At 43.2% G+C, this 18571-nt stretch overlaps 1 protein-coding gene across 1 annotated transcript in view; it reads left to right on the top strand.

Annotated features, from left to right (window-relative positions):
- Nucleotides 1-18571, top strand: part of LOC306925474 (LIM and calponin homology domains-containing protein 1-like) — a 185967-nt gene that overhangs the window by 117372 nt on the left and 50024 nt on the right. The window contains exons 6-7 of the mRNA XM_079504308.1: nucleotides 4696-4806; nucleotides 13088-13289. Coding sequence (XP_079360434.1) covers nucleotides 4696-4806; nucleotides 13088-13289 — 313 coding nt within the window. The remainder of the gene's footprint in view (nucleotides 1-4695; nucleotides 4807-13087; nucleotides 13290-18571) is intronic.

The following is an 18571-nucleotide window of genomic DNA, read 5'->3' as shown; positions in this document are numbered from 1 at the left end:
ACACACACACACACACACACACACACACACACACACACACACACACACACACACACACACACACACACACACACACACACACACACACACACACACTCTGTCTCTCTCTCTCTCTCTCTCTCTCTCTCTCTCTCTCTCTCGGGCTGACTTGGGCTGTTAAGTGATTCAGCTGACTACAGAGAAGACTTGCATCAGAAATGCTTGCGTTAGAGGGTGTGTGCAGTCAGTGCTAGCAGACAGACGACTATACGCTAAGTAACTCTCAGCAGCAGCATCATTTTTTTGCTAGCGTGCCGTATATAGGGTGCACCACTATATTAGCCCCGGGGTTGTTGTTGTGGAGCTTCGCGTCGCCTTGACATCATCAACGTATCAACGTTTTTTTAAAAGGAAAGACGGAACCTACACAATGATGATGAGCCAGCAGGTTTGGTGAGAACCCAGCAGAGCTGTTTGGTAAACAGAGTTGGTAATAGAAAGCGGGGGCATTGTTGTGGAGAAAGGCTCGATAATAGGCTGGAGTCAGGAAATGATGACCGCTGGGCAGCTGCAGGTGTAAGCAGAAAGGTGTGTGTGGTGTGTGTGTGTGTGTGTGTGTGTGCGTGTGCGTGCGTGCGTGCGTGCGTGCGTGCGTGCGTGCGTGCGTGCGTGCGTGCGTGCGTGCGTGCGTGCGTGCGTGCGTGCGTGCGTGCGTGCGTGCGTGCGTGCGTGCGTGTGCGTGTGCTGACTATCACAGAGGATTTGTAGGACTCACTGCATGTGTATGAATTGTGTGCATTTGTGCACATGTTTGTTTACAATACGTTCCATAGTGCTTGCGTGTAATGCACACGCACTGTGTGTGTGTGGGCGTGTGCGTGTGTGTGCGTGTAACAAAGAGGCGATTGTCTTGGTTGGAAGCTATTTGACAGGTCTTTCGACATGTGTCACAGGAGACAGTGAAAGAGTGATGTCAGTCTTAAAGGATGTGGTACAGTAGGTGTACTGTACACACCTCATCAACACATACTGTATACAGTCACACCTCATCAACACATACTGTATACAGTCACAACACTGTACCGCAAACAAGTCCTCACTGTTGGGGCAGAAACCGTGTGTGTCCAAAACGGTTTTGGTTTTAGGAAATGGAATGCAATTGTTCAGAGATAGTGAAAATAGCAGATCTATACACGCTCACAACTCCTGACACACACGAGTGTCCTTACACTCTTGTACGACGAAGTAGGGCATTAAAACACAATCAGCCCCGGGATTCCTTCAAAATAGGAGCTCTGGGGTGCCGGGAAGACATGGTCGCTTTTACTCTGTAAAGCCCCCTCCCCCTTCTGTTCTGAAAAAAAAAGAGATATTTTTTTGCTTGCTTACCATTCTCTCGTTTCAATATTATCGCTAAATAATCAATCGAGTCAGAAATGAAGAGCTTGGTATATCCATCAGATCAAAACCACGGAGAGCGCCCTGGATTAGGAGAGACGAGGCATTCTTTCTGCAGCGGTAAACAGACCGGACCGGGCCGCGCATGAACGAAAAGCGAAGCGCATGGTGGCCTTGGAGTAACAAATTCAGAATATTCTTCTCATTGAAGATGCGCTAGGACGTGTACACGCGTCATTGCAACCCGTCGGTTGGATTGCTTATGACGTGTGGACACGTCGGATGGACGGAACCTGTTAAGTGACGAAGAATCATAAAAAGTTGGCGACTGTGGCTCAAGAGGTAGAGCAGGTCGTCCAATGATCCATGGGTCGGCGGTTCGAATCCCGGCTCCTCCTGTCTACATGTCGAAGTGTCCTTGGGCAAGACACTGAACCCCAAATTGCTCCCGATGTGCTGGTTGGTACCTTGCATGGCTTCCGCCGCAATCGGTGTATGAATGTGTGTGTGAATGGGTGAATGTAATGCACAATCTATGTAAAGCGCCTTGGATAAAGGCGCTATATAAATGCACCAGTTACCATTTTGAAATTTGGAGATACAAGGTTTCTGCCCGACAGCGACGATATGTTACATGAGCCAATGCTTTGATACTGGCTGTCCAGGGCGGTGGTTCTGAGATGTCACCATTTGGCTGCTGAGTCTTTTGGAGATGTCTTTGGTGTAATCATTGATTCAAACAGGCCTATACTAGGGCCTAATAGAGTCCCGAATTCCTGACGTCACTCGTACATACAGTATATACCCCAGGGTCACGGAAGTAATGTTTCTAGGGCGAATAATATTGGGTCCTGGCGATATTGTCAGGGAGGTGGCTCTGTATTGTTTACGATAATAATCATATTTGATTACAGTCTGTTTCTGGTGAAAATGTAACTAATTTGGCGGCAGTAACACTAGCGTTTTCTATTATTTTTTGCAATACAGTTCGTATTTGACACGATATTAAACACGTCTATGGGAATTCAGAATGGTCCCAGCAGGTAGGATGCTTAAATGACGTCAGACTGCTCAATTGAACTAGTCCTGTGTGATCTCCACAACACACTATTAGACACTTTTACATTCCGGTGTTGTTTAGCACGAGGCTCTCATTGCCAATGTGACACAGAGTACGTTTAGCCCATGTGTTTCAAGCATTATGTTATGCTTCAGCTGTTGAAAAATTGCAGATCTACAAGCTCATAGCGCGGCACCGAGTGCCACGCTACGAGCTTGTAGGTCTGCTATTTTTGAAAAATCGTGAAAATGTGACGCAATTCTTTGAATATATATTCTTTCAGAGCGAACGTTTTTAACTCAAATCTTTGCTTCTGGGGGGGGGGGTCCCTGGAACAACATATTTTCAGATGGTGGTCGGCGGCCAATTACAGATATTTTTGGGGTTCCTTGACATGAAAATGTTTGAGAACGACCGACATAGAAGCATAGGTTTTTTCCGAAAACTGTAGGCATTTGTAGAATCGTCGAATAGGTCTAAATGGGTTAAATTCCTTGATGGCAAAATGTTATCCACAAACAAGAGGGTCAGGGTCTGGTATAGTAGGGATCTTATAGGCATAAGTCTTCTATACCAGGGGTTCTCAACACGTGGGTCGCGACCCCTCGGGGGGGGTAGCCAAATTATTTTGGGGGGTCCCCAATTTTATTTTATTTTTTTAATGTTTTTTTTTCTTTGTTTTGCAACTGAATCGCTGGAAAATGTAAATGAATTGTTTAAATATAGTACACATAGTACATGCATACACCTTCCCTAATAATTATATCTGGTTTCAGTATTTATTTATGGTGTATTGTCTCTATTATTAAGGCTATTGTAGCAGTCAATTTATATTGGGGGTCAGGATGGGGCAGGGCAGGGGTCCCGAGACATTGCCAAAGCATTTCCGGGGGTCCCCGGCCAAAAACGTTGAGAACCCCTGTTCTATACCAACAGAGCATCTGTGGTGAATCTACGGTAGATGGGTGTCGCTGTCTTCACCGTGTGCGTTGGCATCATTGCAAGGCCTTGCTTTCAGAGCGGGAACAATAGCTGGTCTTGTCTTGTTTGTACAGGAACCCTTGGCTACCTCAGAGCTGATTTCTAAGAGCTCGGGTCAGAGAGGCCAGGAAGCAATTTTGTATTGCATTGTGGGGGCAGGATTAAATTGAAGAGTCACAAGTTTTGACTGTGTGCTTGCTGCAACACGCACGCACACATGCACACGGGAACGCGGGCATACGCACACACACATACTTGTAAAGAAGTTGTGTCTATATGTGTGTATACTGTATGTAAGCTGAGGTGACACAGGTGTGTGTGTGTGTGTGTGTGTGTGTGTGTGTGTGTGTGTGTGTGTGTGTGTGTGTGTGTGTGTGTGTGTGTGTGTGTGTGTGTGTGTGTGTGTGTGTGTGTGTGTGTGTGTGTGTGTGTGTGTGTGTGTGTGTGTGTGTGTGTGCACAACAATACATGTGATCATGCATGTATTATGATTTGATAACCATGTTGTTAACCATGTTATCAGAATATTATGAAGGAAAAAAAAAGGAAAAAAATAGTTCTGTTTCTCTCTTTACTTTCTCCTGTTTTCCTACAAAGACTTATTACTTTGTTTTTGTTTTCTTTGCTTTTGTATATTATTTGTTATATTATATTATATTATTATTAGCTTCAGCCGACACCTTTTTTTGGTCATAACAAAAATATTCATTTTTGTACATGAACTAAAGACCAAAATAAAACATTGAAAGTGTGCGTGTGCGCGCACGTCTGTGCTCTGCTTTATGTGATGGTGAATGACTGATGAGACCTTGACCTCTATAATGACCTGTGACCTCTGCCTTTCTGTGTGGAGTTTGCATGTTCTCCCCGTGTCCCCTAGGGTAGGTACCCTCACAAAAAAACATGCAGTAATCCTGGTCTCTGAACTGTCTCCCCCTGGCCAGCCGGGGCGCCTGATGGAGGGGAAAGGAACTGGTTGGAATAACGTGTTCCTTCCACGCGCTACGTCCAACCAGGGAAACTCCCCACTGTCAGGTGAAAAGGAGCAACTTGGACACTCAGGCATGAAGGAAGCATGAGTTCAAGTCCGTTGCTCTCCCCATGTCCCCCATATATGGGGACTAGGTTGGCGGAGGGTGTGTAGAGCCCAGGATCACATTAGATAATTGACACAGGTGTGAAAAACGGGTTACAAAATCGTGGGATAAAAAAAAAATATATATATATAATGACCTGTGATGTGACCTTTCTGTCTGTGATGTGATTCCGTCCTGCAGGTTCTAAGCACCGTCTATTGGCTAGGTCGAGCCGCCAACGGTTGCACCTCCTACAACGGGCCCACGCTGGACCTCAAAGAGTTTGAGGGCCTACTGTCACAAATGAGAAAGGTACGTCCAAACGTTACCGTGTAGCCTGAAGTTGAACCAGTGTTGTTTTCGTCGACTACAACTAAGACGAAATTATGTTCGTCAACTACCTTTTTCCACCGACTAAAACTAAATGGAAACTACATGAAAACTAAGCTATGATGACCCAAACTAAGACTAAATATACTGACGGTTTCGTCAACAAATAAAAACTAGATTAAAATGTTAGGTAACGACTATAGTGGACAAGAGATCCAGTAGAAGTCATTTTACACTTGGTTGCATGCTGAAAATAGCCGATCTACAAGCTCTACAAGGGCTTGTAGATCGGCTATTTTCAGAAAGTAAAAAAAATTAAGACGGCATCAAGGCCCGCCTAAACACATTTTGTTTGACTAAATCAACCGTAGATTTAGTCGACTAAAATCTTATGATATTTAGTCGACTTAAAATAGACTAAACACTAAAACATTCCAGGTGACTAAAATGAGACTAAAACTAAATGAATACTATTCATGAAGAGACTATGACTAAAACTAAAATCTAAATTTGCTGCCAAAAACAACACTGCCCTGAACCCATGACCCGATGGCATCTGTATCTGTGTTTAGCAATAAGCAGTTGAGACGAATAACAGTCCATGTCCATTAATGTATTCTGACCCCTCCACGAAAAGGCCCCTTATCCATCATTCATACATTATGGATAATTAGTGTGGACTTATTCGTCTCAACCGCTCAATTAGCGAGTAACGTTATGTGTAGCCGACGCGTGGCACACAGCAGCAACAAGACCTCATAAATGCCAACATATTTATTGTAATTTAATTTTTATATATCTGACTTAACCCCCCATAAAACTGCGGGAAGGCGTACTGTATCACATTTTTTATGTGCGTTCGTTGGCTATTAAAAAAATACATATGTACAAGCTCAGCGTGACACAGCTTGTCCGCGTGCTCTGTGAGCTTCAAGTACATGTGTGCTATTCAGTAAAAAAAATATTAAAACATCAAAGTGTGAGAACTCGGGGTGGCGCAGTGGTAAAAAAGACCCCATGCTCACCACCCCGGGAGGTTGTGGGTTCGAATCCACTGTGGTGCAACCCGGCTTTGTCGGGACATCCATGCGGACACAATTGGCCCATTTTCATGGGAGGGAGGCCAGGCGGGGAGGGTGATACTTGTCACTGTACGTACTGTACTCCTATGGGCTGGGCGGCGTGCACCTGTGTTTGTCACGGTGTGTCAGGTGAGGACCGAGAAGCAGAACCAAGCAGGGAAACAGATGAAGTCCAATGACTATTTATTAACACAAAACTCACAACAACACGTGTAGCAGGTCATATGCAGACATCAGGAAACACAGTAACATTGACTATAATATGGCAAGGGAAGACTACTGGACACAGGGAGGTTTAAATACACAAAGACTAACTAGACACAGGTGCAACATAACTACAATCAACACATCATTGGCTGAGACTAAACCGGACACAGGTGAAATACATTGAAAATACACGAAGCAAAGCATACACGGTGAGACAAGGTAGGTAACAACAAATGGAGCATACAGGAAACACTAGGAACACAACTACACAATAAAAGTACACAGTTCATGACAGTGTTGGGCAGGAGGAGTAGGACGAGTACATTTCTTTAAAAAAGCTGTGAACACACAAAGGTCAATCCAAGACAACAATGTACAAAACGTTTTAACTTCTGACTGAGTCTGATCACCCAGTTACTTTTTCCTCACTCAGTTACCGGAACAATACATTCAAGTAAAAAACTGCTGTAAAATGAATAAAATTGGTAGGCTTAGGCTAGCTGGTAGTAAAAATGCACACATGCAAAGTATGCAGAAACCCATAATGTATTGCACAGGTTGAACTCAATCACTTGTGTTAGGTACAGAGACTAGAGACACACTCACACTAACGAGTTGCCTTGATGCCTGTTGCCTGTCAACGAGGGTCAGCTGGCTCCTCGTTGACAGACACACCTCAGCTGTGCTGAACTGAAGTGACTACAGTAACTTGAAAATGACTGAAGACATGAGGTTTACTGTGATTAGGGTAAGCTTACATTTCATATCACAAACACCATGTAGTGAAAACTCCCGTAACTGTAACCAGGAATCGATTTTTGGAAATTATGAATCGATTTTGAATCGTTCATAACGTCATAACGGGAATCGCGATTCTATAAATTCAACACCCCTATAGGCTCTACGTCCTCCCGGTGGGGGCTCCTCACTGGCAGGTGAGTCAGTATAGGGTACAACAGTACGTCCTCCCGGTGGGGGCTCCTCACTGGCAGGTGAGTCAGTATAGGGTACAACAGTACGTCTTCCCGGTGGGGGCTCCTCACTGGCAGGTGAGTCAGTATAGGGTACAACAGTACGTCCTCCCGGTGGGGGCTCCTCACTGGCAGGTGAGTCAGTATAGGGTACAACAGTACGTCCTCCCGGTGGGGGCTCCTCACTGGCAGGTGAGTCAGTATAGGGTACAACAGTACGTCCTCCCGGTGGGGGCTCCTCACTGACAGGTGAGTCAGTATAGTCCCTGACAGCAGTGACAACACAGAAATGTGTGTGGGGAGGAATTAATTGGCATTATAACTACTAAAATTGGGGAGAAGAATGGGTGACAAATTATTGGCTACTCTAAATTTAGAGAAAATAATGTGTGAAAACTACTGGTTTAGAAGGCATTTAGTAGAGTCGGACTCAGGTCTTACAAAGGTCACAATAAATACACACACATGTGCAAAGTCTCTACAGTATTCATTGCTATAGACACACCAGGGGCTCCATTTTCGTCACCGCTAAACCCCTTATCCCTAAACTTCTTTGCCTTTTTTTACTATTGTGAAAAACAACTAGCCAATCTACATTGACACGTTGTGAGCTTGTAGACTGGCCATTTTAACTTTTCAAAAACGTTTTTCAAAATAGCAAAAAAAAAAAAAAAAAAAAAGGCAAAGAAGTTTAGGGATAAGGGGTTTAGCGGTGACGAAAATGGAGCCCATATGTGTTTTTCATAGTGCAGCCACTCATGAACATGATGTCACTGCACTGCGATTTATTCCACAGTGTGACGTCTCTCTCTCTCTCGATATACTATAAAACTGAGGAATCATCTTCTTGACTTCGTACCCAGAGCTAAATCTCTTTCACAGATGACTGCACACACACACACTGCAGCTGACCAAAACAAAAAGCTTGTTTCTATGAAGCACAAATAAAATAAAAAATCACTCTTATCATCATACATCACATTCCATGCTCAGCCAATCAGCTGAGCACATTCCATGCTCAAAGGGACAGACAGAGAGACACACATAAACACAAAGCTGTGCATATAGGAGGGGCTAGCGCCCATCAAAAATAAAATGGAATAAAAAACCTAAAAAAGAATACAGTCAGTGTGTTGATGGCACTGGTCTGGAGGATTTTTTGAAAATCACTCCAGACTCCAGACTACTTTGATAGTCAGTAGTGTTCTGGTTTTCGTGGTTGAAATTATTTATGGGTGGAAAAGAAGATAAGGTTTATACCTGACATGCGTTCTCTAGCCAGGCATATAGCCAGACTAATGGAATTTGCTTTGGCAGATTAGTCTGGTGTCCAGACTATCATCAGATTAGTCTGGTGTCCAGACTATGACATAGTCTGGTGTCCAGACTATGACATAGTCTGGACACCAGACTATGTCATTAGTCTGGTGTCCAGACTATGTCATAGTCTGGACACCAGACTAATGTCATAGTCTGGACACCAGACTATGACATAGTCTGGACACCAGACTATGTCATAGTCTGGTGTCCAGACTATTGATTGATTGAAAATTGATTGATTGATTGAAAATGTTATTAACAGTTTGCAGAATTACAGTACATTTCAAGCACAAACTCAATACAAAGGCTGTTAACTGTGAGTGGACGACCCAATTAAGCATTACACTTGTTTACAACAGGGTCCACCATGTTCAATTCATCAAAACATTTAGAGACGTACAAATAGACACTTCTATATAGACAAAGAACAGTACAGGAATTCATCATAATGGAGGTAAAAAGGGAAAAGAAACATATACAGTGAGGGGAAAAAAGGGGGGGGGCGGTGGGGGGGGATTCAGATTTTACGGGGGCCAGTTTCGAATTGCAGCCATCCGTAGGTGCCCTTTGAGAGCGGTTTTGAAGGAGTCAAGGGATTCGCATGTCTTAATGACTGTTGGTAGGGCGTTCCACATTTTGGTGGCATAGGAGCGAAAATAATTTAGTCCCTTGTTTGTGCCGAATCTGGGTTGAACATGATTCGTTGCACTCCCTCTGGTGTTGTGGGTGTGGACTTCGTTAACATTAAGGAAGTATCTACACAGGTACATGGGTATCTTGGTGGAGTATCGAATCTTGTGGACCAGACCCATTGCAAGATGCTGTACTCTGTCGCCGACCCTAAGCCATGCCAGTCTGTCAAAGTGGGCAGGGGTGAGGTGGGTTCGGGGGGTGAGGCCAAGTCGGAGCCTGACCAGTTTGTTTTGGGAGGTCTGGAGCCTAGTTTTAAGGGCCTTTGAGGTGCTATGACATAGTCTGGACACCAGACTAATGACATAGTCTGGTGTCCAGACTATGTCATCCTTCCACGTACCAGTGTTTTATCCAGCACCTGACCAGGGTTGTTTTTGGCAGCAAATTTTGATTTTTAGTTTTAGTCCTAGTCTCTTGAATGGTTTTCATTTAGTTTTAGTCCTAGTCTCTTGAATGGTTTTCATTTAGTTTTAGTCCTAGTCTCTTGAATGGTTTTCATTTAGTTTTAGTCCTAGTCTCTTGAATGGTTTTCATTTAGTTTTAGTCCTAGTCTCTTGAATGGTTTTCATTTAGTTTTAGTCCTAGTCTCTTGAATGGTTTTCATTTAGTTTTAGTCCTAGTCTCTTGAATGGTTTTCATTTAGTTTTAGTCCTAGTCTCTTGAATGGTTTTCATTTAGTTTCAGTCCTAGTCTCTTGAATGGTTTTCATTTAGTTTTTAGTCACATTTTAGTCACCTGGAATGTTTTTTGTGTTAGTCTAGTTTTAGTCGGCTAAATCTACAGTTGATTTAGTCGACTAAAATGTATTTTGGCGGGCCTTGATGCCGTTCTACAAGCCGATCTACAAGCTCACAACGCGTCGCAGCGCGACGCGTTGTGAGCTTGTAGATCTGGTATTTTCAGCATGCAACCAAGTGTAAAATGACCTATACTGGATCTCTTGTCCACTAGTCCCTTCCTAACACTTTACAGTAGTCTAGTTTTTATTTGTTGCCGAAATTGTCAGTATATTTAGTCTTAGTTTTAGTCATCATAGCTTAGTTTTCATTTAGTTTCTATGTAGTTTTCGTCAGTGAAAAAAGGTAGTCGACGAACATTTTTCGTCTTAGTTTTAGTCGACGAAATCAACACTGATTCATAAGCATTCAAATGTCCTGTGTTCAGCACCAGTCCATATCTGCCTGATAGGACTTGTCTTTTATTGAAAGGAGATTTGATTGAGATCAGGAACAAGAGGGATAAACCAATCAATTACATTTTCAATTCAAATGGGCTTTTTGTCATGATAAAACACACCAGTATGTTTACATTGCCAAAGCAAGTGTAAACTCCGTTGGGAGTTTGGGGTCCGTTTGTGGCGGCCTTTCTAGTCTATTATTATAGAGCGTCGCAGTCCCGGAATGATTCTCCGTTAATTTTCCTCATAGACATTTCAAAGAGTATTTATTTAAAGACTGTCGAGGAAATGTGGAATACACTAAGTTATACATTTAAGGAGATCAAATCACTCATGGGAAACTAAACTATGAGAAGTTGTTTTCTGTCCCATTATTATAAGCCTCGTACAAAGCCAACTCGAGTTGTGACAAATCATGACAACAAACACAAATTTTCGGGCCGAACAAACAAATTAGAAAGATGAAGAAAACGGCAGGTTACAACACTTTTTTTGTAATTATTTGTTTGGTCCAAAATATTGTGTTTGTTGTCATGATTTGTCACAACTCGAGTTGGCTTTAAACGCTTATAAGGTCTTTACATAAATACTTTTTGAAATGTCTATGGGGAAAATGCATTGGAAATTATTTCCTGGGCCTGGCGTCGTCATGGAAGGGGGCGGGACTGCGACGCTCTATAAGGCTTTGTTCACTGAGTCTGCATCTAGTCGAGGCTTTCATTTGTTTTGGGTTGTTGAACATGATCAGGTATTCTGCCAATTTCTTCTGCCTCTGATTAGGGTTCGATAGAATCCCATTTTGCTTTGGTTTTGGGTTGTCTCTTTACAGTATGCCAAGTAAATAGTAAATGTAAAAAGTAAATGAGTCCCAAGTAAATAGCTTAACCCATTGGTTAAGTCCAATGGGTTTTCTGGTAGCTACAGTATAGTGCTTGTGTAAAGTTGTGCACAGAGTCCCTGAACCAGCTGACAAAGGGGGGCATCCCTGTAGGTTTTCTCTATAGTTGAGGGCTATGCTACGGGTGAGTGTCCGCCCTGAAACTGGGAGGTCAGGGGTTTGATCCCCGGCCAGGTCATACCAAAGACAGTAAAAACTGGACACAATAGATGCTTGGCATTCAGCGTCAATGGGTTGGATTGGGGGGGTGGGGTCAAATCAACTAATCAAATGATTCCTTTGGTTGCGGCTCACCGCTCCAAGAGATGGGTCAAATGCAGAGAACAAAATTCCACTGCAGTAACGTGTGTGACAAATCATAAGACTTTGACTTTGATATCCTCATTTCCTGAAAAATTAACATTTTGGAGTGAACATTTTTCAGATGATAATTATGATGATAATGGAAATGATATTCATATACAGTACATGTTGTGGGCATGCTGGGTTTAACCCATTCTGGGCGGGAACCCCTTTTGGTGTTTTAAGCATTGTGTTATACTTTAGCTATTGAAAAATAGCAGATCTACAAGCTCATAGCGCGGCACCAAGTGCCGCGCTAAGAGCTTGTAGGTCTGCTATTTTTGAAATATCGTGAAAATGTGGCGCAAATCTTTGAATATATATTCTTTCACAGCGAGCGGTTTTAACTAAAATATTTGCTTCTGGGGGGTCTCTGGAACATAATATTTTCAGATGGGGGGTCGGCGGCCAATTACATGTATTTTTTGGGGTCCTTGGATGAAATATTGAGCACCACTGCACTGATATAGAAACAGATATTTCAGAAAACTGTCAGGATTTTTCGACGTCAGGTCTAGATGGATTGAAATAAGTGCTGATCGTGTGGTATTACTTAGACTTACAGACTGGTGGTATCACAAACGTTCAGGGAGGGTTTTTTAGAACAAAGAGAGAAGCAAAACACATCGAGGAGGGGTGGGGGACAGGAAGTTCCTGTGGCTACAGCAGGAAATGCCTTTCTCCACCTTTCATTAAACCAGAGACACACACACACACACACACACACACACACACACACACACACACACACACACACACACACACACAGACGTGAGTGAGTCTGTGGGAGAAAGACGGAGAGATTGACAGATAACGAAGGAGAGACTGGGAAAGAGGAAAAGGAATCCAGAGCAGAGAGAGAGAGAGAGAGAGAGTGAAAAGAGATTCTCCAGAAAGCTGAGTGATGGATTGTGCAAACTGGGGGTGCTGCTCCGTATTTGGCCAGTTTAAAAAGAGAGAGTACATTATACACTACCAGCTCCGTGGCCTTGAGGTTAGAGTGTCCACCCTGAGAATGGGAGGTCGGGCTTTGATCCCTGGCAGGGTCATACCAAAGACTGATCCCTGGCAGGGTCATACCAAAGACTGATCCCTGGCAGGGTCATACCAAAGACTGATCCCTGGCAGGGTCATACCAAAGACTGATCCCTGGCAGGGTCATACCAAAGACTGATCCCTGGCAGGGTCATACCAAAGACTGATCCCTGGCAGGGTCATACCAAAGACTGATCCCTGGCAGGGTCATACCAAAGACTGAAAATGGGACCCAATGCCTCCCTGCTTGGTGCTACGACATACTACTAGCGTCAAGTCCAGGAAGTGTACATCAAGCTGCCTCGACGTGCCTCGTGCTAACGACACAGGCGCTATAGGCTCCTTCCCTATGGGCCTCAGGGCTCGGCAAGGCTTACTTACTTACATTACACTACATATTTTCTGTGTATACTTCATTAAATGGGTTCTGCATATTGTGTGTGTGTGTGTGTGTGTGTGTGTGTGTGTGTGTGTGTGTGTGTGTGTGTGTGTGTGTGTGTGTGTGTGTGTGTGCGTGCGTGCGTGTTCCGCTGTTCAGGAGGTGGAGGACGCAGAGAGTCCGTCCAAGCGCAGCATCAGGGACAGCGGCTACATCGACTGTTGGGACTCGGAGCGCAGTGACTCGCTCTCGCCGCCTCGTCACGGCCGAGAGGACTCCTTCGACAGCCTGGACTCGTTTGGATCGCGCTCCCGACAAACCCCCTCCCCGGACGTACTGGTTGCCCGTGGCAGCAGCGATGGTATGTCCAAAAGTTCAAATAATTTGTAATTACATACGGCTTTGTAGTTGGAGTACATTACCTTCCCTGACCCCCTTAACTCAAAAGTAGCCTTTCACAACCCACTGCGATGTCTGAGGGCTTTACTTTGTATACATTTTCTCCGCATCCATTAAAACGTTATTGAACCTATACGGTACTTGAATATCTGAGTCGGTGTTGACTAAACACATAGACCTTTGCATTTTAGTTTGTGAATCAATCTTTGCTCCGTCGAGGCCTATTTTAGATAAACTTTCCAAATGAATCTGCATGCTTTAAGAAGCTTTAAACACATGTAATGATAACATAACTTCCATTATCATTATAAAAAGATCAAACGCAAACCCTGGGGCGACAGGGCCTTCTCTGTGGCCGCCCCTACCCTCTGGAACGCTCTCCCCAAACATATCCGAGATGCCCCCTCACTTCCACCTTCAAATCTGCACTGAAAACCCACCTGTTCAGAATCGCATTTCCAAGCTGATGTGTTTTTAAACTTGTTATATGCACTGTTTTATTGGTTTTACTCTTACTCTTTTAATTGTGTTTTTTCTAATGTAATGTACTCTTTGAGTGTCATGAAAAGCGCTATATAAGTCCCAGATATTATTATTATTATTATTATTATGAAACATACAGTAACTGCACAATGCACATTGACATTTTTGATATAGATTTACCTTTCTCAAGCAGGTTTCGAGTCTGCAAGTTTTCAAAACAACCAAATTACCAATGGGAAATGGTCTCAGCAGTGTAGTGTCAAGTATAATATGAGTCATATGGTCAATGGGCCAAACACTTAAATCATTAATAAGCACTCGATTAGTCATTTTCGTTGCCACTTCCAACACAAACACAGAAGATTCTAGTCATGATTGTGACTAATAGCGGCAGGTTACGGTAGGGATAAATGGGGAGAGTATAAAGACACCAAAATCGAAACACGGTTATTTTTTCCATGATAGTGTCACGGTATGAGACAGGTGTTGGACCGATGTGCAGAACCACACAGGAAGGCAGGCAGATGAAGTTTATATGAAGATTTATTTACCAACACAGGACATACATGGGCTGGACACACCATAACATAAACTATACACAAGCAGGGAACACAAGGAACTGAGGGTTTAAGTAGACACAGGGATAACAATACACAGGTGAACAGAACTAACAATCAACACTGGGATAGGCTGGGAGACTAACAGGACACAGGTGGAGAAAACTAGTAATCACAGGGAGGTGAGACAACACAGGAAACAGTAACTAGGGAAAACAGGAAACACTAGGACATGACTACATAATAAAAGTATACAACAGACAGATATCGTGACAGATAGCAGTGATAGGAACGCAGGCGCACAAGTGGAAGAGGAATGGGAAAACGGAAAAGTGGAAATAGCCGGAGGGGTTTTGAGTTATTATACGACGCACCGTTTCTCCATGTAATTGAACGTTTTGTTTCTTTTCCACTGCACCAGCAATATCCTCGACATTCTTTAATGAGCTCTTTCGAGGATCTGTGTTGTCTCATGGCCGTCTGCGATACTAGCGTCAATGGCTGTCTGCGATAGCATCAATCTCTCTCTCTCTCTCTCTGACATCTGTAACAATGGCTCTTCTGTGTTGACTTGTTTGAACCTGTTGCCATGGGTTACGGCATGTTTGAGTGACAGCATTGTTGAGGGAGAAGAGAGAGAGAGAGAGACAGACAGACAGAGAGAGAGAGAGAGAGAGACAGAGATTAAATGAAAATAAATTGGAGTGTATGACTGATGGTCATTGGAGGACTGTTGTAACAGTGTTTCACATTATGTATGTCAAATAGGAATGACCCCTTTTAACATGCAAGTGTTGAGACTCTGTTGGCTCCATTTTCGTCACCGCTAAACCCCTTATCCCTAAATTTACTATTTTGAAAAAGAATTGAATAGTTCAACTAGCCAATCTACATTGACACGTTGTGAGCTGGCCATTTTAACTATTCAAAAATGTTTTGCAAAATAGTAAAAAAAGTTTAGGGATAAGGGGTTTAGCGGTGACGAAAATGGAGCCCCGTATGTACTAGGGCTTTAAGCAACAAGTCGACTATTCAACTAATCCACTAGTCGACCTTGTTGGTACTAGTTGACTAGTTGATAAGATGTATTTTTAGTTCCCCCCCCCCCCCCCTGTTTTTGTAGGCCTCAAGATCAGATAGATTATAATTATAGTCACCAATGTACACCGTTTTTAAATGTACAACTATTATTTATTTATTTTATTTTATTATTATTTTTACATAATGGGTAGGCCTAGTTAAACAACTAGTCGACTAGTAAAACTCACTAGAAGTGAAAGCCCTAGTATCTACAGAGCACTAAGGACACGATGCCATGTAACAAAATGTTCCCGTTTATGATTAATCACCAGGAAGACACCAATCCAGAAACAATCAAACGCCTAAAGTGACAGCTACACACAGACGTAAGGTGTGAGACAGATACAGTATACTCAAATGTGAAGACTGATGGATTCTCATCAATATTGTGAAAGTGCAAGGTGTTATTTCAGTGGGGTTTTATGAATAACGTGCCCAAAATAATAGGGACCCCAGGTTGAAAGCGGTTAAGTCTGTCTGCTGAGTTTTTTATAAATAAGTGACTAAATAATAACTACATTGGATCCATTTATACACTTTAGGTTATTTCTAGGGATGTCCCGATACACTTTTTTCGTTCCCGATCCGATCCCGATACCACTATTTCTGTATTAGCCGATACCGATACCGAATACCGATACCAGTGTTGTGTTTATAGCAGACTCCTCACTCAAATGTGCACTTGCAGTTTGGGCAATTCGAAAGCAAGCTCCACATGCCCCAACATTTTATTTTACCTGCCATATTGTCAACCCCTTACCCCCGTGTCGGATCGGTGGTCAGACTGGCATATTCGCCGATACCGATTTGACCCGATATGACAAGTAATTAAGTGCCGATACCGATACTTTTCCGATACCGATACAATATCGGGACATCTCTAGTTATTTCTTTCCTACAATGCTACCGTTTCGGAAATACAAGGTCTCTGCCTGACGGTATATCACATCTTGATGATGGTAAATGGTGCATTTATATAGCGCCTTTATCCAAGGCTCTTTACATAGACTGTGCATTACATTTACCCATTCACACACACATTCACACACCGATGGCGGAGGAAACCATGCAAGGCACCAAACAGCACATCAGGAGCAATTAGGGGTTCAGTGTCTTGCTCAAGGACACTTCGACACTAACTCTGGGGGAGCCCGGGTTCGAACTGGCGACCTTGCGGTTACCATCCAGCCACTCTACCCCTGAGCCACCGCTCACCCCTCATGGGAAGTGAAGTTGTTCAGATGGTCTTTGACAGGCAACGTGGGCGTTGTCCTTCCAAACAACACAAGAGAGAAGGCTTCACCACCGTCGGCACCGATGAAGGGCACAAAGTGCACCATTTATCAGAGCTGTGTCCATCTATAGAACTTGGCCCCAACAAAAGAGTTCAGCCGATATTACATTTCCTCCAGAGATTAAATTAAGCCTTTCCCCCCATTCAATTATTACGCAAATGATTGTCAGGGAAGAGTGAGTTTGTTGAAGCAGGAGCCTGTGAAATAAAAGGTTCTTGTTGTGTAAAAAAAGGTCAGGGTTGGTGAAAACACGCTACGCCAGTTGGCATTTGTGTGGACGTTCATAATGGGATGGTCTTGTTCTCTTGTGTGTAATTAAAGCTTCTTTGTGGTTGGCCGATCACTGGTCTACAAGCACACTCTCAGTTCTCCTGTCTGCTGCAACTAGTGTTGCCAAGTCTGCTTATTATAAGTGACTTTAGGCTTGTTTTTTGTAAAGTCGCTTGTAAATACATAGTTGTGGGTTGCGTTTTTTAAAAATGTTTGGCCATGTATTTGGGCTTGCTTCTTAATGTTGTTTAAACCAGTGGTTCTCAAACATTTTCATGCCAAGCAACCAAATTCTATGTATTTGTCTGCGGAACGCATCCATTCAAGATTTGTGTGGGTGAAATGTTTCAAAGATGTTCCAAATGAAACTCTTCCTGTACTCATACTGTACTCGTGTGTGTGTGTGTGTGTGTGTGTGTGTGTGTGTGTGTGTGTGTGTGTGTGTGTGTGTGTGTGTGTGTGTGTGTGTGTGTGTGTGTGTGTGTGTGTGTGTGTGTGTGTGTGTGTGTGTGTGTGTGTGCGCGTGTACTGTACTGTACTGTACTGTACTGTACTTGTGCGCGCGACTGTGCGTGTGCGCGACTGCGTGTGTGTGTGATCATGCAGCCCAATCGCTTCTTTTGGGCTTGTCTTCATAAACCTGGCTGCTTGTTTCTCTTGCAACATCTGGCAACACTGGCGGCAAGTCAGGGATCTGATCCGGAGCCAGTTATTATTTTGTGTCCACGGGAGCCTCGTTTGGTTATTGGCAGCAAACGCTGTGCTCAAATCCAAGCCAAACTAATCCATTTTCAAAGAATCTGCACAGGTACAAAAAAACGTCCTACTTGACCACATGAAGCGAGCAGCATGACCAGCAAGGCGAGCATTCTGCGGAAATAGTTGATTTTCGCGCTGGCGCCGTTGACGTATTGTGAGATTGTGTGTTGTTGTTGTTGTTGTTGTGAGATCGCTTGTAGATCGGCTAATTTGGCCTATTTGACATACATCAGAGAATAAATGACTTGTGGTTGAACGCAACTCGGACCCAAAAGTTAATCGATGTAGTTTGGGGGTAAGTTGACCCTTGAAGGTTGCAGCCAGTGTTGATTTTGGCAGCAAATTTAGATTTTAGTTTTAGTCATAGTCTCTTGAATAATTTTAATTTAGTTTGAGTCACATTTTAGTCACCTGGAATGTCTTAGTGTTAGTCTAGTTTTAGTCGACTAAATGTCATAAGATTTTAGTCGACTAAATCTACAGTTGATTTAGTCAACTAAAATGTATTTTGGCGGGCCTTGATGCCGTCGAAATGACTGTTTTTACACTTGCTGAAAATAGCCGATCTACAAGCTCACAATGTGTCGCGCTGCGACACGTTGTGAGCTTGTAGATCTGCTATTTTCAGCAAGCAACCAACCAGTAGTCCATTCTTAACATTTTAGTCTAGTTTTTATTTGTTATTTTATTTTGTTAGTCTTAGTTTTAGTCATCGTAGCTTAGTTTTCATTTAGTTTCCATTTCCATTAAGTTTTCGTCAGTGAAAAAAAGTAGTCGACGAACATTTTTCGTCTTAGTTT

The sequence above is a fragment of the Electrona antarctica genome (assembly GCF_951216825.1).
Source record: "Electrona antarctica genome assembly, chromosome: 1".
Taxonomy (NCBI): domain Eukaryota; kingdom Metazoa; phylum Chordata; class Actinopteri; order Myctophiformes; family Myctophidae; genus Electrona; species Electrona antarctica.
This window is presented reverse-complemented; position numbering and strand designations above follow the sequence as displayed.